This window comes from Rhinopithecus bieti, unplaced genomic scaffold, assembly GCF_001698545.2.
Source record: "Rhinopithecus bieti isolate Rb0 unplaced genomic scaffold, ASM169854v2 scaffold_17667, whole genome shotgun sequence".
NCBI classification, from domain to species: domain Eukaryota; kingdom Metazoa; phylum Chordata; class Mammalia; order Primates; family Cercopithecidae; genus Rhinopithecus; species Rhinopithecus bieti.
In genome coordinates, this window is record NW_016809668.1 from 1,154,871 (window position 1) to 1,177,860 (window position 22,990).

Consider the following 22,990-nt stretch of genomic DNA (forward strand, 5'->3'; position numbering starts at 1 on the left):
TTCCTACCAACAGAGACACACACAGTGGGAGGCAGCTGCATAGTGAAAGTTCGATGTATGCTATTAATAAAGACTAACACTTATACATCACAACTACATTTAATCTTCACATCAACCCTATGATTATCTCCATTCACATATGGGAAAACAGCAGCCCAAAGAAGCCCAAGGTCACCCAGCTGGTGGAACTAGGATTCAAAGTCAGGCAATCCTACTCCAGCCAAAGACTCAATTTGACCCACCATGCTGCCTCCCGCACCGCTGCCTGCAACTGCTGTGCCACAGCCACCTTTGGCAAGCATGACATTCTTCCCTACTGCTTGAAGGTTGGTGGTTGACAATAACAGGACATTTTACTGAAATTGTCACTTTCTCCTGCCCCAGTTCTTTTTCCATGATAGCACTTCTAGCTCCCTATTTTTAAAGCATTTTAATAAAAACAGCTACTGTAGGAAGTGTAGGGGGGAAAAAAAAGCACACCTCTAGAGCCCTTCAAAAACAGGCCCTAGTGCAAGGGCAGCATGTTGCCAGGCCCAGAAGATGTCCACGCAGAGACCATGGTGAGAGCTGCTACAGAGGACCCATGGCCTGAAAGCCTAACTCCAGCCGGTTTGCCAGCAGCTCACCTCTCAACATCACAGGCCTGTCAAACAGTGTGAAAATATATCAGAAAGCTCTTCTTGACATTTCAGTTATTTTTTAAAAAGTCGTAGGTTTTGCTTTAAAGAAAAAGTCAGTGCTAGAACTATACATATTCACATACCAGCAACCAAACAATGTCTTACAGACCAAACAATGTCTTAAAGAGGCCCCATAGCAGGAGGGAGGAGCTGGAAATGCCAGAGCAAAAACCCATAAGGCTCAAATGGTGGGAAGGGCTCAAATACAATGTATGGCAGTTTTTCCAGCCAAAAGCAGAGTCCTTGCTTAGTCTCAAAGATTTCCAGGAAATCCAAATCCCTGGTCCCATTAAGATCAAAGTGGTCAACAGTCACTGAAGCTCATTTATGCCTCAGTTTCTTCTTCCTGCAACAACATACCTCATCAGGTAGGGCTGTGTGAAAACCATTAGTTGATTCATGTTGAATTTCTTGAACCCAGGAAGCAAAGGTTGCAGTAAGCCAAGATCACACCACTACACTCCAGCCTGGGTGACAGAGCGAGACTCCATCTCAACAAAAAAAAAAAAAAAAAAAAAAAAAGGTTGGGGGGTAGCTGGCTTATCATCAAAGCACTTATTGAATGTTAATTGCTATTATCATCAGCATCATCTAAGTTACCTTGGAAGAAACAGGGAGATGAAGGGCAGGGCTGGCAGAATTTTTGCTATTTTACTTTACTTCCCATTGTCAGCTTTGAAAGACTCTCCCATGTTTCCATTTTTAATTGAGAAGGAAATCAGCTGCTCCTCCAAAGCTCAATATTACACAATAGCCAGGCACAGTGGCTCACGTCTATAATCTCAGCATTTTGGAAGGCCAAGGCAGGAAGATCCCTTGAGGAGTCTGAGACCAGCCTAGATATGGCAAGACCATATCTCTACAAAAAAAAAATGTTTAATTACCTGGGCATGGTGGCTCACACCCGTAGTCCCCAGCTTCTCAAGAGCCCTGGAGCTCAAGGCTGCAGTGAGCTGTGGCCAGGCTACTACACTCCAGCATGGGTGAAAGAGTTAGACCCTACCTCAAAAACAAAACAAAACAAAAAAACTACACAAAAGTATAAACAAGAAAGACATCAATGAACCACGTTCTATGTCTTGGAAGAAAACCTATCAGTCCGTGTAGCCAACTCAAAGACTCACCAAAAAACTGACAAAATTCCAGAAATACTACTTCCTAGGAGAAATGTTATAATTCCAATGTACTGCCTAGACTCAACTCAGAACACCCAAATGTACACATAGCTACCATTTCCTTCAAGTAACTAAAAAGCATGGAGAAGTATTCATTCATGAGCAAATATACAAGTAAAAGCTAAAATTAAGGGTATTTCACTTGCAAGTGGTTGAGTTTCTCATAAATAACATGCAGTTATCCCCTCACTTCATCCTGCAAATGAACCCAAAGAAACAGTCCTCTTTTATTAATGGTTTTCAGCTAAAATGAGACAAGTTAGATCTCAATCATCTGTTAGCGGGGTTCCTAAAAGAAGTCAAAGCCATCTACAAAGGGTCAGGAAACGGTGGGGTAGAGAAAAGGATGGAGCACTTGGGAAGTAACCTAATGAAAACTGACCTGTTAGGTGAATTAACCCAGGGAAGGATAAAATCAGGAAACAAAATAAGGCATAACTCCCCTTTGGTCTTTTCTCTCTGTGTTCCTCATTTTGTTCAGTAAACCAGCTATCACACAAAGACTTCAGGATTCAGATTCAGTCTGCACTGAATGTGAGTTAAATCAGAGGTTATCTACCCACATCACATACTGCCAATTGGGACAATATTGGCGTTGATTGATGCTTTAAGACCTTGAAGTAAACAGTAAAGACTTGAATACCCAATGAATTCTACGATCCTCCAAGTTTAACCTCAAATTATTGTCTGCTCCCCACTCACCCAGTTCACTTGGAGATGCTTTTATAAATCAAATGTGTATGAGCTTGTCAGAGACTGTTTTTTGGCCAAACCTCAGCTTATTCGTAGCACCCCAAGATTTTCAACTGTTTTGTTGCCACCCCAAAACTGAAAGGCAGATATTGGTAATCAAGCCTTTGCTAAAGAACTGGGGTGCAGTTTTACAATTTCACTCAGATTCTGTGAAGCACCTGGTCCCAACCGAGCACATGTCACGCCTCTGATAACACAATATACAGATGTCGCTCACCACTGTATTTTCAAAAGGCAAATTCCATCTCCAACCTAGGATTTCCCAGACTGCCCCTAAAGATATGGTTCATATGTGTGTAAACAGAAATTAAATGTGAGGTTATATGAGTGAGGAAAAAGCAGACGGTCAGGAATGGTTCTCCTGCCGAACATAAATAATGTTTGTTTAAGCAGAATGCTTAGGAGAGCCTGAGAGATTGCATGGTCAACATTCAGACCAGAAAGCAGAAAGCCTGGGAAAACTGCCTCCCTCTCTGGGACTTCATGATGGCCAGGGTGGCCTTCGTTACAAATCCTGTGAAGCACAGTAAACAAGCTGTGAACAACTTAGTTACCAGGTGAGCAAGTTGAGGAAATGTCTGGTGGTGAAGCCCAGGAGAGTGGTGATAAAGCGTGTCATGGCTTGGTTTTCTTCCCTTAGGCCCCCATCATCATTTTTTAAATAACAGCAGAAGCACCAGGAAATGGCTTGGCTGAGGCTAGTGAAGAACGGCAAAATTGTTCTTTAATCACCCATCAACAGACAATCCCTGAATTACGATGGTTTGACTTACAGTTTCTGAACTTTACACAATGGTGCAAAAACAAAACACGTTCAGTACACTTCTTCTCTGACAATGGGGCTATGTCCAAATAAACTCGTCATGAATTTAAAATACTCTAAGTCAGAAACACACTTTTCGTTTCTGATATTTTTGACTTATAATGGGTTTATCAAGACAACTTGATTGTTGAGGAACATCTGTGTTTCTGCTTCATGGCTGGAGGTCAGCATGTCTCAGTACCAGAGCACAGGGCAGGTGCCAGCTCCGTGGACTCCTGAGCTGAGTTTCTTCAGCCTGCACAGGCCCGTCCCTACTACAGTGAAGAGATTCAAGGTACTCCCTAAAAGCAGGCCCCCAAGACCTGAATCCTATATACCCTTTGCGTGGTGAGGATTTGCCTTCGTACTTGGCCAAGTACGAAGCTGGGATGGAAAACCACCAAAGTCCTCATCTAGCCCTGGTGGTCCTCACCCAACCCTTCCGTTACCAGATGATCATCCATCCCTTCTCAGCTCATCTCTTTCTTCCTGATTTCTTTTTCCATGACATACCTTTCCTTTTCCTCAGCGTTTAACACACTTTGCTAAGCACCAACTCTGGGTTCCAAGGACACAGGGGTGAGAGTCTAGTTCCTGCTCTAAGGGAGCTCACAGTCTAATTGAGAAGCAGACACATTCCACAGCAAATGACAGTGTGTCCTACCACAGTTATGAAGTCCAAGTTCTGGGGAATCTCCAGCTTTTCTCCCTCATTTGGCCCCTTCCATAGTCAGCACCAGTGATTGCTCTCTTTAGTCCTAATCTTCTCTCATTGGGGCATTTGCAAAGGTCTCCTAACTGGATTATTTAAATCTACTCTGGTCTCTACCAATCCACCTTCCACACAACAGCTAAAACTATTGTTATATTGCCTATAAAACTTCAGTATAAACTGATATCTATGTATAAAATTAACTTAAATCTGTACTCTTGGGGCAGTTAGATAACATTTAAAACACCTCAATCATAAATCCACCCTCCAGAAGTACCATTGCAAGTATTTCAAATATTATCATCTAACTCTGCACTAGAAGTTTCATTAATTATACAAAGTTTATTAGTCACACAGTAGTGAAATATGCCGTGTTTGAGGACCAGAGAGAAGAAACAAACGTGACTGCCCTTGTACAGATAATGTAAGAATCCAGCTACTATCATTTGAATGTGCCCCACTCCACTCCAAAATTCAACTGTTGACAATGTGGTGGTATTAAGAGGTGAGGCTTTTAAGAGGCAATTAGGTCACCAGGGCTCCTCCTCTCATGAACGGGATTAGGCTCTCTAAAGAGACATCACAGAGGGAGTTTATTTCCTTTCTGCCCTTCTACCTTCTGTCATGTGAGGACACAGCGTTCCTCCCTTCTGGAGGACGCAGCATCAAAGGCGCCATCTTGGAAGTAGAGAACAGTCCTCACTGGTACCTTGATCTTGAACTTTGCAGCCTCCAGAACTGCGAGAAATAAATTTCTGTCCTTTATAAACTACCCAGTCCATAGTACCCCTGACAGCACAAATCGACTAAAACACTAGCAAATCCAGTAGCCTGATGATCCAAGTCTAGTGTTGTCTTTGGTTCTATGTGCCCAGCCTGATCTGAGTAGGGAAGTTTTTGGCTAATCTTACTTTAGGAACATTCACTTTAGAGTAACTAAGTGTTTATCAGGGTGCCCAGGGTTGGACAATAGGACTTATTCAAGTTCAAGGAGCAGGTTATGTAAGTACTTTGGACCAGTTTGCTAGCATTTATGCCCATGCCAGAATTTGGTCTGAGACTTGTTTTCATTGTAACACACCACCTCAGGTACTGAGACAGTGTAGGTGGAGACACAGCCTCAGCCTCTCATGGATGGGAGCTACCCATCTTCACCATGATAACTTGGGAACTGTTGATCAACAAAAATGGCTTAAATCAGTTCAGTTCACAAAGAGACCTTCCCAAAACATGGTTTGAGTTATATCAGTCCTCTGGTCCTCTGGTTTAAAATCTTTATACCTTCCCACTATTGTTAGGACTGAACTCCTTAAAATATCCTGAAGCACCCTACAACAGCCCAGCTCATTTCTGGCCACTTTCTCTGGGTAACTGGCCTCAGTTCCATGAAGTTCCCATTTTTCTTCTGCTCTCCACCTTCTCAAGAACCATGGAATAGCAACCACCAAACCCATAACCATCCACTCCTGTTAAATCAGAGCAGGGCAAATATGGAGGCTATAAAATGCTTGTTACATAAAGTCTTTAAATATTGTCCAATTATACAATTCTTTTCCCCACTGCCTTGCAGCAAAGGCAGAGAGCTGGGCCCCTCCATCTTTGACAGCCTTTAGAGTTGGAGGCTGCCTGAGATCCAGAGTCACCATCAAGGGTACAGAATCCTATCTTCCCAAAGCTACCTCTTCCCCTCACTTCTCCTCCATTTCCCCATGGCACACAACCAGGGCACACTAATTTCAGGGCCAGATCTGGATTTGTGGTGGAAAAATAAAATTATACTATTTATTATACAATTATGTACAATATCTCTTCTTCTAACTGATCTTTTGCTGAAAAACTGATCTTTGGAAAAACTGATTTTTTGTTTTGCTGAAAAAATGATGGGTGGGAATACAAAAGAAAGTGACCAAGAAAAGACTAAATTGTATGACATGATAAAGGATGAAGAAATCCTAAGGGACAAGATCTGGCTAATTGGCTAGAGACACCTGGGATGAGGAGACAGAGGAGAAAAAGGAAAGGAAGGGAAAGAACAGGGAGGCAGGTCACATCTCAGCTGATATTCACAACCTCAGGAAGCTATTCCCACTGCCTGAGCTAATTCCTTCTTCCCCCTCCTCCCTTCTCCCTCAAAGCACACAGCACAGTCACTATTACTCATCCAACCCTGGTGCTGCTAACCTGACTTCAGAAAACCCTTCCTTGAGGATGTCAGAAAAGACCCCTTTCTCCCTAAAGACCGTGGGACAGAAAAGAGAAACAGAGGAAAGGCTTTCAGAAATCAAGGATGTTGCAATCACTTCTCAGGGACCATGGCAGGAAGCAGAAGTGCAAGGCCTCCTTCACTGCAGGTTCTCCTCAAAGCCCCACAATACCTCAATTCCCAGAAGCAGCCTGTAGTGATCCCACTCTCATCCACCTCCATGGATGGTAGCTCTGTCCTTTCAGTCACTTAAACCCCAAATTATGGCATCATGCTCAGTCCTCTTATTCTCAGCTCACATCCAATCAGCAACTTCATGTGGCCCACCTTTGAAACACATGCAGAAAGTGACACTTTTCTCATGGACCCCTCTTATCCCCACCAGGTGTGAGCCTGCATTGCCTTCTATGGAATAAGCCTTCTACCAGGCCTTGCTTCTACCTGTGCTCCCCTACAGTCCGTGCTCCCCTACAGCAGGTGCTCCCCTACAGCCGGTGCTCCCCTGCAGCCGGTGCTTCCCTACAGCCATGCTCCCCTACAGCCTATGCTTCCCTACAGCCTGTGCTCCCCTACAGCTTGTGCTCCCCTCCATAAGCGATCAGGGTGACCACAGTGATGATTTTCACAGACACCAGATCTTGGCACTTCTCAGGTCCAAGCTTGATGTTGTCACCTCTCAGAACATGAGCCAAATTCCTGGGAATGGCCTGTGAGGTGCTCACTGGCCTCCTCACTGCTCTCTGAACACACCTAGACAGAAACATGCCCACCTCAGGGCCTGTGCCCTAGCTGCTCCCTGACAGCCACTTGGCTCCTTCTCTCATCTCCTCCTTCAGGCCTCTCAAATCTCACCTCCTCAATAAGGCCCTTCCTGATTGCTCCATTAACTAAAACCCGTGCCTCCCAGAACCTGAGCCTCTTCATCCCAATGAGCTTTTCCTTGTTGCCTTCTGAGATACAAGATCATTAATTTGCTTATGATTTAGTAAGTGTTATTTTAATTATACATTATATAGTTGTTCATTATTTATTGTGCTTATTTATTATTCATGTTTGTCTCCCCCTCACTAGACCAGAAGCTCCACAAGGGCAGGATCTGAGTCTGCTCTGTTAATTGATGTAGGCCCAAACACCCAGAAGAGTGTGTGGTACCCAAGAGACATTTTTGGAAAGAATGAATAGGTATAAGTACATATGGATGGAGGGATGGACGGACGGACGGACGGACGGACGGATGGATGGATGGATGGATGGGAGGGAGGGAGGGAGGGAGGGGATGTGGTCAATGCTATGACAAGGCATCCCATCCATCCTGATGACCAGAGCTAAGTCAGCTGTGACAGGTAGTGGAGGAGGATCTAGGAGGGGGCGGCTTATATGACAGGACATATGGAGGGAGAAGGCAGGGTTCCTGAGTCCCCACCTACCACACAGGGAACTCACTGGACAAGTAGAGAAAATGAATGCCTGGAAGAGGCTGAAGACCACCTGGGGGCCATCTGGGCGGGCTCCCTGGGAGATGCCCTGGGACAAGAGAATGTTAGAGCAACCGACCCAGGACTCTGAGAGAGGGGTTGCACAGGCCAGGAAAGGGCACTGTGATAGTCTCAAGTCACGCAGGTTCCTGGAGCCCACGGGAAACAAAGGTAGGAGTCTCATGGAATCTTCGTGAGCTTCTTAACCAAGAAGATAAATGTTTCCTAAATACCATTGTTTGGGGTTTTATAAGATAAACTCCAAGATGTGACTACGTGTTACCAAATCACAAGACAAAAATACCTTTTTCCTTGGTGTATCCAAAGGAATTGTTTTCTCGAGAGACGAGAATCCAGTCTAAAGTGATTAACTGTTTCAAACCAAGAACTTACACACTGAATGATCTCTTCAAATGACCTTCAGCTCCTGGCTGTAATCGTTCCTTTTTACAGATTAGTCTTGTAAATAAACATCGTGTAAAGAAGCCCCATTGGAATCTAATCAACATTTTTGTATCTGTGTTCCCAGAAGCAATTATTGAATAGATCTGAATGCTAACTCTATACTAGATACAGTGGAAGATCACACACACACAAACACACAGTTACTGTTCCTAAAGTTTTTTCAACCTATTTCTTAGGTCATACACCTGTAAACTGCATGTCCCTTTAAAAGTATTCCAAAATTCATTCTTTTCTCTCTATCTGAATGAAGAGATTATTCTTGCATCTCTCTAGCACTCCCCTTCTTCCAAGGTACCATTCAAAAACTACTGTCCACCAGGTTTGTTTTACAAACCTCATTTCCTCTAATCCCCTGAGCAATCCTGTGAGGACTTTGCCAAGTTGCATGACCTCTCTGAGCCTCAGTTGCCCAACTGGAAAGGCAGGAATAACAACAGAGAGGGGTTTTGTGGATTGAATAAGACAGGATGTGCTGGTGCTTTTAGAACTTGAAGGGGCTTTACGCAAGTGATACTCGCATGAGTCCACTGTCCATCATAAATGAACTTTCCCAGGCCCTCTGTGCCCTGCACTTTGGCTGTACCATAACCTCTCATTTATCAAGAAGCCAAACAATCTAAACTGTCAACGACCGGGATATTTTAACATTCAGAGCTGACCCTGAGACGCTACAGGATTCAATGAGATTTCTGAATCATAAAAGATAGATTGAACTACATGTCTGCATGGCATGTGTATTTTATTGTATTCTAAACTTATTTGAAAAATTTATGATGAGTATTTGGCAGTACTTCTCCATGTGTGTTCCAACAGGTTTTACACAATAAAAAGGCTCTATCGTCAGAGCTGAAAAATGTTGCTTCTTCCTGCTCAATGTTCGTCCTTCCCTTCCCTGGAAACTATACCTCAGTTTTCCTTTGGGTACCCACCCCACCCCTTCAGCCCTCATGCAGTTCATGTAGTTCACACGAGATTGACCCCACACATATACACTGCTCCGTCCAGGGGTGGACCCCAGTTCAAGCCTGTATGATTAGTATTTTCTATTGCTACAATGATCAGCTCAGGGATCCCCATAAAACTCAAGCCAGGCAAGACTCAATTCAGGGGATTTTACTGGAACCACTGAGAAGCAGAGGCCCTTTTCTCTCCATTGGGATTGCTAGCTAAAAGGATGCTGTAAGGCCTGTATACGAGGGCAATGTAGAAGAAAACGAAGCCAAAAGATGAAGACCAAGACCTCATTATATCACTGAAGCCCCTGGTTCCAACTATGCCTAAAGTCAACAGAGAAAGTCCTAGACTGTTCAACTGCCTGAACCAATAAATTCTCTTTTTTGCTTAAGCACTTGTAATGGCAAGAATGCTGATTCATACACTGGGTCATACAAAGTTAAACAAGGTTTCTTTACTATAGGGCTTCACAGAGCCTTCAAAATATTCACATGCATTATGAATCTCCAACAGGGAAATATAATATACAGCACTCCTCAAACTTACGTGTCCAGTGAATTTTTTTTTGGAAGACTGTATCATAGGGCTTGTATTCCGTAGACAACACCCTGGGAAAGGCTAATACATATTACCTACAGGTTAACCAAGTATTAAAATACTACAAATCCCTATTCCCTTATTATTCTGGATAAATGAGACAAATGGGAATTCATTTATCCAACACTGTTGATGCATTTATCCAGACTTTAAAAAATGTATGTATATGATTTTTTCTTCTTTTTTACTAAATTGGGGTCATAAGCACAAATCATGGTATATTTTTCCAGACTTAATAAAATATGTGTATATATACATATATAAAATATGTATATATACAGTCGTTTTTTATTATTATACTGGGGTCATAATTCCTGAGCGGCTATACTTTTGAGTTCTGCATTTTAAAATATTTTGGCCCTCTAGTCTCCCTGCCAAGTTATCAGCTGTCACTCTGCTTTGTTTAAAAGTGTCTACCTCTAGCAGCAGCCCCTAGTGTTCTGCTCTAAGCTAGTAAACAAAATGAAAGAAACTCATTGGAACTGTGTGTTTAAAAACAGAAGTCGGGGACGGGGGCAGTGTGCTGACAGTGAGAGCCAGGGTAGGAGTATGTACTGAGTAGAGTACCTCAGTTTCTGTACATGAAATCTATGTCGATGCGTCGATGATTTTGGCAATTTAAAAGCCACTTATTTCCAGGTTCCTGCCTTGGTTTTGGACAGCTAAAGTTTCCAAATAACTGACCTTCGAATATGGGAATTGTTATACTACTTAGCCAAGAAAAGAACCACTCCAACTTGATAGTAAGCACTGAACTCTGCTTAGGAACTTTAAAATGAAAAATTCTTTGTTTAAGGCCAGGAGCGTCCATAGTCCAAAAATTCCATTTCCTCCTAAGTCATCCATTGGCACAGAAGTCAAATTTCAGTCATTTTTCAGGCGTTTTTTTCTGCCTATATCTCTCAAGTCACTGATTGCCCATTTAAAGGGTATTTGTGGGCTCCCCTGTTTTATGATCTTATAATAAAATAGATGGGGATTTGAGACAACAGAGAGGTAACTAAACTCCCTTCTTGTCGTTGTAAGTATAGCATTGGCCCTAAGCAGGTAGGCAGAGGCAGAGGCAGACAGGCTGGTCTGGGCAACAAGGCCCATGAAAATCAGTGTTAGATTCAATCACAGCAGTGGAAACTCCTGAGTCTTTTTCATTTGCATCAAGCTGGGTTTGCAACCACATTTAGAGGCTTGACAAGGAAAATGCATCAGGATTTCTCATGTAAGTATCTAAGGATCCAAAGGCTACAAGAACCAGGGCACCTGCAGCCCAGTAGTGTGGCTGAAAGAGGAGCCCAGCCTCACATTGCCCTGATGCTTTTTCCAGATTCCAGAGCACATGTTCTGGAAGGGTCACAGGCTCCTGGGCTACTGTTGCACCCTCAAAGTGGGGAGGAGCCAAGCACCTGCTCAGCCAGCCATGTGCAATTCTGAACCTGCTCTGCCAAAGAAAACACCCCTGTCTGCCCCCAACCCCAGCATTTATGTTCAGAAAGGCCTCTGTCTTCCCACTTCGAGGGCTGCTGACCAGATGTGGACCAGGGTGAAGGCGGGGCAGGTCTGAGGAACCAGGAGGCCATTAATCTGCAATTAGGACTGTGCACACCCCCGCCTGCTCCACCTACTTCCTCTTGACAACTGCACAGCTAAAAAGCACTTTTAGAGGAAATGGATCCCTCAGTTCATCATCCGGATGAGTCATTTTGGAAAGACTTTTTGTGCAGATCTCATTGCCCTGGGGCAGTTAGCTCCACTCAGAGGCGGAGGTGGGCAGAGCACGAGGTCAGGAGATCAAGACCATCCTGGACCATCCTGGGCTAACACAGTGAAACCCCATCTCTACTAAAAAAAAAAAAAAAAAAAAAATCAAAAAATAGCCCAGGCGTGGTGGCAGGCGCCTGTTAGTTCCAGCTTACTTGGAGGCTGAGGCAAGAGAATGGCATGAACCTGGAGGTAGAGTTGCAGTAACCCGAGGTGCCCCACTCCGCTCACGCTGGGCGCACGAGCGAGACTCACTAAAAAAAAAAAAAAAAAACAAAAAAAAAAAAAAAAGGCAGAAAAGGACGGAGGAGGAGGGTCTTATTCTCAATATCTACGTTACTTCATTTCAATTTTAGGGCAATCAGACTATAATGAAAAGGCAGTTAGAAGACACACACAAAAGCAAAACCTTAAGATGGGACAGGAGTGCTGGCTCCCTCAGCTCAGACCCCAGCCAGGACTGTTGCCCCTGATGTCAGAACTGGGCTGTGGTGTCTGCTCAGCTGCCCCTGGTCTGCTGGTGCTATCTGAGAGGGTGTGGAGGTGGATAGCTGGGGCAGAGGATGGAGGTGGGAGAGCATAGCCTCAGGGAATGGCCTGGGGTTCAGGGGTTAGCGACCCCTGCCAGGGTTCTCTTCACCTGCACACACAAGTTAGCCTGGTGCTTATTCTGCTCCAGGTTTGCCCTTCTGCCCAGTCAGAGCCAAAGTCACACTCCAGGTATGCTTTGCAGTTGAGAAGACCGGTGAAAGCCCATGAGCGCTTCACCCCCTCCAACTGGCTCTAGGCCAGGTCTAGCAACAGGCTGCCTGCCTGTGCTTACTCCTTCCCACTCCTCACTCACACAATACTAAACTACAGCAGAGGAATAATGAAACATAAAATGACATCATGAAGAAATCAGCAGGAATGCCCTCAAAGGATAAGGGATTTCAAGAAACCTGAAGAAGGCAGGAGGTGAATGCTGGAGTGATGACTGACAAATGTATAAGAGGAAGCCACAGCCTGGAATGAAGACACTGCCAGGGAGCTGGAGCTGCAGGGAGTGGGGTCTGTAGAAGCTGGTGGGGCTCAGGATTCGAAATGACAGGTACCACAGAGGGCAGGGGAGCAAGTGGTGCTATAAACATGGGCATCACTGACAAGGGACCTATCCTTCCCCATCCTCCAACCACTGTCCAGCACAAGAGCTTGAAGCCAAGCCAAAAAAGGAGACTCATCTTTAAAGACATTGATTCCTGAGAAAATGCAGCCAGCAGTAGACTGAAGAGTACTTTAAGCTGATTTGGTGCCATATTCAGACCTTAACGGGGGAGGGGGTTGGAAAGCGAATTCCTGATCCCCCCAAAAAGAAGGCAAAGTACCAGAATCTCCACCCACACAGGTGGCCCCAGTGTAACATGAACCAAACAACAAGGCCTACCCAGGTCACCTAGCCTGCTGACAGGATGGCAGACCTGCCCACAGCCTGAGGTAGTCAGATATCACCATCTTAAGAGGACTGCATGCCCAGCAGATGCCCCTGGGCACCATACCCTAAACCAGCAGACCACTTCCAGCCAGCCCAGGGCTCTACACAAAGCCCACTCTTCCCAGCCAATCAACCTCACTAGAGAATGTCCTTTCCTCTGATGGAAAAGAATTCACCATCTTTCAGTTGTAAAAGCTCAACTCTCATTTTCTGCCCCAGAACCTCATCCCCAAGAGCCTACTCGATCCTGCATTGAAAGAGTTTTCCTGCATAGCCATAAAACTTTTTGCCTTGTGTTCTATTATATTAATATCTTTGACCTCTAGTCATTTTTATTTAATGGCACACCTAAAGTTTTGGGAACCCTGGGCTAGGGTAGGTGATTAAGCTCCCACTTCATTCTCCTAAGTGGACAATATGCAATATAAGCATGTGCACACATTTTTGAAAGAAGACCACATGTTTGAAGGTTTCCCATTGTCAGATTTGTTGAATGAGATCATACCAGGTATAGGGCAGTGCATGCACATGTGTGTGCGTGTCCTTTCATCACAGAGCCTTTTACCTGCAAACTCAATATGGAAGCCCAACACATGGACCTGCTAAGAAGGTGCTCAGATGAGAACTGAGGAGGAAACCAGTGCTCCATCTGCTCAGGTCCTCTTTCCTCCTCGTGGCCCAGCTGCTTTCTCAAACCAGATTTCTAGGAAACACAGTTAGCAACCCTGACACAAAACAACTAAAGACTAATTTACCTGTATGAGGAAAAAACACATATATTTTATTTTGTAAAATACATAAAATAAAAAATGAGCAGTTATCCTTACCTGTACACTTACAAACACTGACCGATGAAATCATAAGTAGATTCAGCCAGTTCCAGTTCAGCAATTGTCTTCCTCATCCTCATCTACATTTAATGAGAGTTAACTGTGAGTCAGAGCTAAGTGACCGACGTATACACTATCAATCCAAACAGCAAAACCATGAAGCCAGGATTGCTATTATCCACATTTTCACATGTTGAAGAATTTGACCAAGCTCTCATAGCTTGTGGTGGCAAGGGCCAAGGTGCAAAGCCAGGTCTGGACTCCAAAAACCATGCATGCTCTTCACTACCATGTTTCACAAGGCCCCAAATAGGTGCTTTGTATTTTTTTTCTGTATTTTCTAAGTGTTTTACTTGTATTAATCACTTTCATAATATTAAGGACATTTTAATTTGGAAGCCAAAAAAAAAGAAATAGGTAGTAGGGGGAGAGTTGGTTTCTTAAGACCAAGAGGAACAGGCAAGGAAGGGACGCCCTAGGGTGGCCTCTCCAGCCTGGGGTCACCATGAAGATGGCCTCATTACAAAGGCAGAGCTCAGACAAAATTCTTCACTCCAACAGGGTCTGTGATCCTCAGTCAGCCAGTCAATCCCATCCTTGAGCTTCCTCCCTTCCTGGCAATTGATAACATTAGGAAAGCTTATTAGCCTTGATGTTACCAAACACTGTCATATAATTATACCGAGAGGCGAGAAACGGGGGGTGTATGAGAACCAAAATTCCTCAACTGCCAAAACAAAGCATGTCTAAAGTCGATGAATCAGCACATAGCAGTATATGCATATTACTTAGGAATGTGAATATAAGTATTAGCAAAATAGATAATTTAAAACTGTTCTCTCTGGGGAAATATCAAAGGAAGGCTAAGCAGCTGGGACATAAGAGATTGCTATATTTTTATAAGCATTTTAGCACTATTTGGCTTTTCAAATCAAGTGTCAATTTTTTTTGATTTGTTAAAACAAAGTAGTAATAAAACTTACCCTTCTTAGTGTAATCCTTTAGCTTAATGAACTCCAGTAGGCTCAGACAGAATGTGGTTTGATGTAGTTTGTGGAGCCAGGAGATCTGAGACACAGAAGATGGGAGGTGCCTGGTGTTGTGGAAGAGCCATGGGTCAAAAGACCTGGATTCTGACCTTGGCTCTGCTGCTCTGTGCTGTGTGGCCTTGGGAAAGGTGATTAACCACTCTGAGCCTCTCTACCCCTAAAGGCAGGCACTCAGACCCCATACAAACCAATGAGAGGATTAAATAACATAGATCCCAACCCAACAATGAAAACAAAGCTCATGGTGAGGATGCAAGGTGTGGGGACCTGTGAGGCCTGGGTCAGATGGGTGACAGCCATGGAAAGACAGAGCCCTAGATAGAAAGGAACAGGCCCCTGGCCCCTCCACCAGGCCCTGAGCCCAAGCCCAAGGTTCCAGACATGAGCTGAACTCCCCTCACCTTCTCCATGCTGCTTCCAAGTTCCCTGAGACCACGAAGTATATTTTAGGCTTCTGTGAACTCGAGAGAGTCAAGTGTCCCAGACTGAAGTCTGCATCCCTCTGTGAGGCTCACCCAGACCCATCAGCTCATCTAACTGGCACAAAGTCTTTCCTCAATTCTGCCCAATTAAAAACAAAATCTGCAAGTTAATTGGCTGTATGGTACCCTCTTTAACAAAGTCCCTCCTCAATTTTGCTCAATTAAAAAAATATAAATAAAATAGCTTTAAATTACTTGGCCTTAGAAACAAATGTGGTAGAAACCTTAGGCTCAAGAGAGAAACTCCACGGTAGAATCTGGCTCACCACTATGTCAAACTTTGTCACAGGTCTGGTCACAGCTGTCATTTTAGGACAAGCACATTCAGGCTCTCCAGAAACCAGGCCAGCCTGGGGCAATTTCTTCCAGGCTCTCAGCATTTAGAAGAGCCCACAGCTTTTGCTCACAGCTCAAGGACCAGGTGTTGACTGCTTGGTTGCCAAGGGTACTTTTTCTCCCTCCTCTCCCTGGAATCATAGCCTGTACCGGCTTGGGGATGGGGAGAGGTCTGGTAGGTTCATGCATCCCTGCCTCCCTCTTCCTTTCCCTCCATCACCTGTGACCACAGACATCCACACCCCATCAAACAGCAGTATTCTTGCTGGTATGTCATGCAGTGAAGAGGTAGAAAGATGCTTTGTGAAGCAGCCCTGCACACAGAGAACCCAAAACAAGACACCAGACCAGGCCCAAGGCACCTCCACCAATACTGACACACAATGGGGATGCTAGCATAAAATCTCCCAAAGGTCCCAAGCAATACAGACTACTGTCTGCACAGCCAGCACATGGGTGTAAACACACAGAGCTACAGATTCATTCCCCCCAAAATAAAATTTATTCTTTGGTGCTTCATACTTGGCAAGGGTTAATCATTATGTCAGTTCATATAATGATTAAATTAATAAAATACATCTGGATAAGAGAAAACCTCAGAGACCAATTTTGATTCCATAAGCACAAAGTAAAGGACCTGAAATGGAGTGGGGATGCAGTAAAGAAGAAGTTAAGGGGAGTTAATTTAGCCGGTGATTAAATGTCATTTTCCCTGAGTCAAGTGATTCTCATTTTATTCAAGTGCTCTGGAAGTGGTGAAGGTTTTTTTTTTTGTTTTGTTTTTTGGTTTTTTTCTGTCATTTTAGGGAATTCTTTTTTTGTCCAACAAATAATTCTCAGTTGTCTGCTTTTAAAAGTACTGTGTAAATTCTAAATTACAATTTTTCAAAATCAGGCTGACACTTTCAACTCCCTCTGGCTGGGGTTTTCTGAATCATCCACAGAAAGATGGTTGTTCTGCTGAAAGCCTGCCTGGGAAACCGGCTTGTATATCTTGTGCCCCAAAGCATCCACTTCCTCAAAGGTGTAGCCAGGAGGCTCAGGATATGAAGCTAGGCACCTGCTCATTTCCTTGGGAGTAAAGCTGATGGTGTAGGTGGTCTGGCCTTCCACAGGGACATTTCCTCGAGGGCCAGACCAACGAGGCTTACAGCTTTTGGTATTGATAGGTGGGTGGGGCACATAGTGGGCCCGGGTGGTGGTCAGGCAGTCCAAGGGCTCAGTGGGAAAGTCCAGCTGGGGAATGGGCTTGACTGGCTCTGTGCGCATGCTGGACCACTGCTTGTAGTCATCCTTGGTGGTGGAAGAGCCTTCAAAGCGACCGCTTTTCCTAATCTGAGGTGCAGGTCGGCAGGACTGAGCTGGGGCACCCTTAGGGTATGTGTAATGGGCCTGCACTGTTGTCAGAAGATCCATCCTGTCTTCGGGAGGGACATAGGTGATGGGAGCTTTGGAGAACATCTGGGGCGTTGGCCAAGCTTGGTACTTATCTCGAAACTCAGTGGTGTTAGAGAAAGGCATGTCTAGCCCAGGGGGCCTGGCTAGAGGTTTCAAGCTCTTGGCAGGCTCACCCATCAGGCCCCGGTAGGATTGTTTATGAGTGGTAAGGCTTTCAAAGGGGATTTCACAGGGCCTGAACTTCTCTGCTTCATGCACAAAGCGCTTCTCCACAGGGTGGGCCACGTAGCTCATCTTGTAGTTAGTCACATCCTCCAAGGGTATGTTACAGAGCTTTGGCATGGCCAGAGGTTTACAGCTCATGGTCTTCACAAGGCCTTTTATGGGGTAATCGTCCTGGTGTGTGGTCCTATTATCAAACCTGACTGATGCTGGCTGGTATTTGTGTTCCAGACGAAGTGGCTGTCGCCTTGGTTGGTTCCAAGGCAAATAATCAGCTGAAATTAAAGCAGAAGAAGTAATTAATAATAAATCAAGTCAACCAACTTGCAGATATTCTACAGAGCCCGAAGGTCATAAGCCAGTCTCCAATGAAGTAGTCTTTGAGACAAAGGAACGACAGAGCACATCCCTGCTACCACTTGATGTAGTGAGATAGGCAATTCACAACCCACCACTGGCGGGCCACCAGCCAGACGAACCAGGCCTACCTGGTCATCTGTGGGGTGACAGCCCACTGTGTCCCTGTAATCCTCACATCTAATCCACATATATCAAATATGTTGCTCCAAAGGAATAGGGCATTGTATTGGCTGGTGAGAGAAGAGTGGCTGCCACTTGTATAAAACTTATTACATAACAGGCAGTGTTCTAAGTGCTTTATATATCAACTCACTTAATCTTCAGGCTGTCCTAATAAGGTGGGTACTATCAATGCCAGTTTTATAGATGCAGAAACAGATGCACAGAAAATGAGAGAATTTGTCCCAGCTCACTTGGCTAGAAGTGGAAAAACAGAAATGCAAATTCAGACCCAGAGCCCACGATCTGACCCACTCTCTGGTTCTAACAATTAAGGAATACCAACTACATGTCGGTCAGTTGTGCTCAAGTCTTTCCATACACGATCTTGTTTCATCTTCACACTAACCCTTTGTGATGGGTATGATTCTCTCCATTCTACAGATTTCTAAAAACAAGGCTCAGAGGAGCTAAGAAACTTGCCCAAAAGTCACATGGCTAGCGAGTTGAGTTGGAATTTAAACCGTATTGTTGACTCCAAAGCCATGTTCTTCTGATACCTCATATCACACTTAGGGGCATTATATTTCCACATGGAGTAAAGGTGAAAGAAAACAATAATCAAAGGGAAGATTTGCAGGAGGAAAACAACTTCAGAATGTTTGAAGAATGAAAAGAATTGGCCATTCTAGATGTCCATCTCAAAAGGAACCTCTGCTGTGGGGCTAGAACTGCCAACACAAAGGGAGGCCTGGACTCCAAGGAAACAGGCAGTAGAGATGGCCTCCATGCATCTTGAGGACCAGACACTCTTCAGACAGCACTATAAGTCTTTGAAACTGACTTTATCACACAGACCCTCAGGGCCAGCACTAAGACTGAATGTCTAGGTGAGAAAAATGGGACGACAAACCATGTGATTCAACTGCCTTGGCACTGCTGGCATTCTTTCAAAATACTTGACTGACATCCAAGACCTGGGTTGCCCCATTGGGCCCATAAATTACCGGGTTTAAAGTAGCGCTAGTGAGCCCTCTAAATCTATAGGGAATTCTCTTGCTTACCACTTTACAAAAGGTTAGAAAAAAAAGCAGCTTCTGAGGAGCCTTGGGTATATACACCAACACTAGTGGAGTCCGCAGGCACAATTTGTAACAGCTTTATTGAAGTCTAATTTGCATAATAAAACATACCATCTTAAGTACAAAATTTAGTGACTTTTATAGAGTTGTATATCCATCACCAAAATCCAGTTATAGAGTATTTGCATCATGCCAAAAATACCAATTATCTTCATTTGTAGTCAGTCTTTACTCCCATCTCCAACCCCAGGCAACCATTAATTTGCTCTTGGTCTCTATATCTGTGCATTTCCTGGACTTCTCATATAAATAGAATCACCCAATATGTAGCCTTTTGCATCTGGCTTCTTTCACTTAGTGAATGTAATTGAGGTTCATCCATATTGTAGCTTATATCAGTAGTTCACACCTTTTTATTGTTGAATAATATTACATGATACCAAATTTTGTTTATCCATTCACCAATTGATGGACATTTTGAGTTGTTTCTACTCTTTGGCTATTATAAAAAAATTCTGCTATAAGCCTTTGTCAAGAAGTGTGTGAACATATATTTTCATCTCTCTTGGGTAGATACTAAACTGAAATTTGTAGGTTGTATGGAAAAATCTTATCTTTAGCTTTTTTTAAAAGATACTGACAAATGTTCTCAAAGTGAAGAAGTAGATGTGCCATTTTACATCCTACCAGCAATGTATGAACATTCACATTTCTCCATGTCCTCATCAACACTTGTTATCATCTGTGTTTTTAAATTATTGTAGACATTCCAATGGGTATTTAGTAGTATCTTGCAGTGTCATTTACATTTCTCTATTGACTAATGATGTTGAGTATCTCTGCATGTGCTTATTAGCTCCTCATGTGGTTTCACTGGTAAAATATTGAAATGTTTTGCCCATTTTAAAATTAGATTGTCTTATTGAGTTTGCATACTCTTTACACATTCTAAATACAAATCTTACACCAGGTATGTGATTTACAAATATTTTTTCCAAGTCTATCACTTCTCTTTTCATTTTCTTATTATTTTAACAAAACACCCACCTGACACCTGACCCTTTTCATTTTCTTAATGGTTTCTAAGTGCCCAAAGGGTTTGAATTTCGATAAAGTCCCATATATAATATCTTTAATAAATCATGCTTTTGATGCCATATCTAAATTATTTGCCTGTCCCAAGATATCATAGATTTTTCTCCCATGTTTTACTTTGAAACATTTATAGTTTTAGCTATTACATTTAGGTTTCTGACTCTTTTGAGTTTGAATGAGGTAATTTCATCTTTCTGCATGTGGATATCCAACTGTCCCAGCACCATTCATCAAAAAGACTATCCTCTCCCACACTGAAGTGCCTAGGCACCATTGTGAAAAGTCAATCACAATAGGCATAAAGGCTTATTTCTGTACTCTCAATTTAGTTGCATTGGTCATTTTACTTGTCTTTGTGTCAGTATAACTGTCTCAATTGCTGTAGCTTTATAGTAAAATTTTATAATCAGGAAGTTTAAGTTTTCAACTTAGTTCTTATTTTCAAAATACTATCAGCTATTCCAGTTTATTTTGATTTCATACATAAAACCTAAAATTACTTTGCAAAGTTCTAAAAAGGAAAAGGAGTCTGCTGGGATTTTGATAGGAACTGCATTGAATCTACAGATCAACTTGGGACAACCCTACCTTAATAGTACTGAATCTTCCAATCCATGAACACAGAATGCCCACCATTTTTGTTCAGATTTTAATTTCTCCCAGCAATGTTTCATAGCTTTCAGCATACAAGACTTGCACTTGTTTTTTTACATTTTATTCCAAGTATTTTATTAATTTTGAGGCTATTAGAAAGAGAACAGTTTTCTTGACTCCACTTTGACTGTCCATGCTAGAATATAGAAACAATTGATTTTTATATATTGTTCAGTACTGACATCTTGCTGGACTCATGTATTCTGGTAATTTTTGTGGATTCCTTTGTGTTATCTGCATACAGGATCATGTTGTCTGAGAATAAAGACAGCTTCGCATTTTCCTTTCGAGCCTGGATACATTTACTTGTCCGCTTGCTTTTCTTACATTATTGCACTAGCTAGAACCTACAATACAGTATTGAGTTGAAGTGGTGAAAGCTGACATCCTAGCCTTGTTCTCAATCGGGGGAAGCCATTTAGTCTTTCACATTAAGTATGATGTTGTACAAGTACAGATTTTTTTGTGCATGCCCTTTATCAGGCTGAGGAAGTTTCCTTCTAGTCCTAAGCTTGTTGAGAGCTTTTATGAGTGTTGAACTTTGTCAAATGCTTTCTCTCAACCAAGTGGCTTTTTTCTGTTACTTTATTAATGTGGTATATTAATTGGTTTTCTGATATTACACCAACTTTGAATTCCTAGAATCCCATAGTTTTATAAATATTGATTCTGTAATTGACTTTTAAAAGAAAAAATACCTTTTTAATGATTTAAGAAGAAAACAAATAAAAGTATATATTTAATACCTAATTACATTTACCAGTATGCTTTATTACTTTTTGTAATATACTTTATTACTTTTGTGCTGCCATCTGGTATCATTCCCTTTTAGCCTGAAGGATTTCTTTTAGTACTTCTTGCAAGCTAGGTAGCTGTAACTTCTCTCCATCTTTATCTGGGAATGTATTTTGCCTTCATTATTGAATCACAGTATCATTAGATATTAAATTCTTGGAGGATAGACTTTTTTCTTTCAGTACTGTGAATATGCAACCAACTGCCTTCAGTCCTCCATTATTTCTGAAGAAAACTTAGCCATTAATAATGTCATTTTTGGGCCGGGCGCAGTGGCTCACGCCTGTAATCCCAGCACTTTGTGAGACTGAGGCGGGCAGATCACGAGGTCAGGAGATCCAGACCATCCTGGCTAACATGGTTAAACCCCATCTCTACTAAAAATACAAAAAATTAGCTGGACGTTGTGGTGAGCGCCTGCAGTCCCAGCTACTCAGGAGGCTGAGGCAGGAGAATGGCGTGAACCTGGGAGGTGGAGCTTGCAGTGAGCTGAGATTGCACCACTGTACTCCAGCCTGGCAGACAGAGCGAGACTCCACCTCAAAAATAATAATAATGTCATTTTTCTGCACGTGATGAGTCATTTTTTTGCCTCTTTCCAAATCTTTGTTTTTGGCTTTCAACAAATTTGACTACGTTGTGAATAGATGTGGATCTCTTTGTACTTATTCTATTTGGGTTGTGCCATTTGAATATATTAATACATATTTTTCATAAAATTTGGCAACTTTCAGCAATTAATCTAACATTTTTCTGCCCCCTTCTTCTCCTTCTGGGGCCATGATTATGAGTATGTTAGTACACTTTATGGTATTCCACGAGTCTGAGTTTGGACTTTTCCCTTAATTTTTTTCTGTTCTTCAGATTGGGAATCCCTATTGAACTCTCCACATTTTTGCTGATTTTTATACCAGTTCAAATCTGCTGTGGAGCCCCTCTAATGAATTTTTATTTTAGTTATTGCCCTTCCAACTCCAGAGTTTTCATTTGGTTCTTTAATATTTCCTGTTACTGATATTCTCTATTTGATGAGCAATTGTTGTCATACTTTTATTTCTTTAAACATGCTTTCCTGTTATTCTTTGAACATATTTATAATAGCTACTTTGAAATATTTGTCTGCTAGGTCCAACATCTGGGATCCTACAGAGATACTTTCTGTTGACTGCTTTTTCCCCTCCATTAATGGGTCATACTTCCCTTTTTCACGTCTCACAATTTTTTTGTGTAAAACTCAACACTTTAGATAATATGCTGCAGCAATTCTGGATTCTGACCCCACTGGGAGTTGGTTTTACTTGTGTTTAGTGGCTTACCAGCACTAATTCCATACAGTCTTATCTTCCCTGCAGTGTATGGCCACTGATGTTTTTGTTCATTTTTTTCTTTTTAATTTGTTTTGTTTTACTTTGTTTGTTTGTTTTGAGATGGAGTCTCGCTCTTGTTGCCCAGGCTGGAGTGCAGTGGCACAATCTTGGCTCACTGC

The 22,990-nt window shown here is 42.8% G+C and overlaps 1 protein-coding gene across 4 annotated transcripts in view; it reads right to left on the reverse strand.

Annotated features, from left to right (window-relative positions):
- Nucleotides 1-16,222: 16,222 nt before the first annotated feature.
- The window catches only part of SAXO1 (stabilizer of axonemal microtubules 1), a 132,488-nt gene continuing 125,720 nt past the window's right edge, over nt 16,223-22,990 (reverse strand). For all 4 annotated transcript variants that reach the window (XM_017890104.1, XM_017890106.1, XM_017890103.1 and 1 more), the window contains one exon: nt 16,223-17,634. In XM_017890104.1, coding sequence (XP_017745593.1) covers nt 16,631-17,634 — 1,004 coding nt within the window. In that variant the 3' untranslated portion in view covers nt 16,223-16,630. The remainder of the gene's footprint in view (nt 17,635-22,990) is intronic.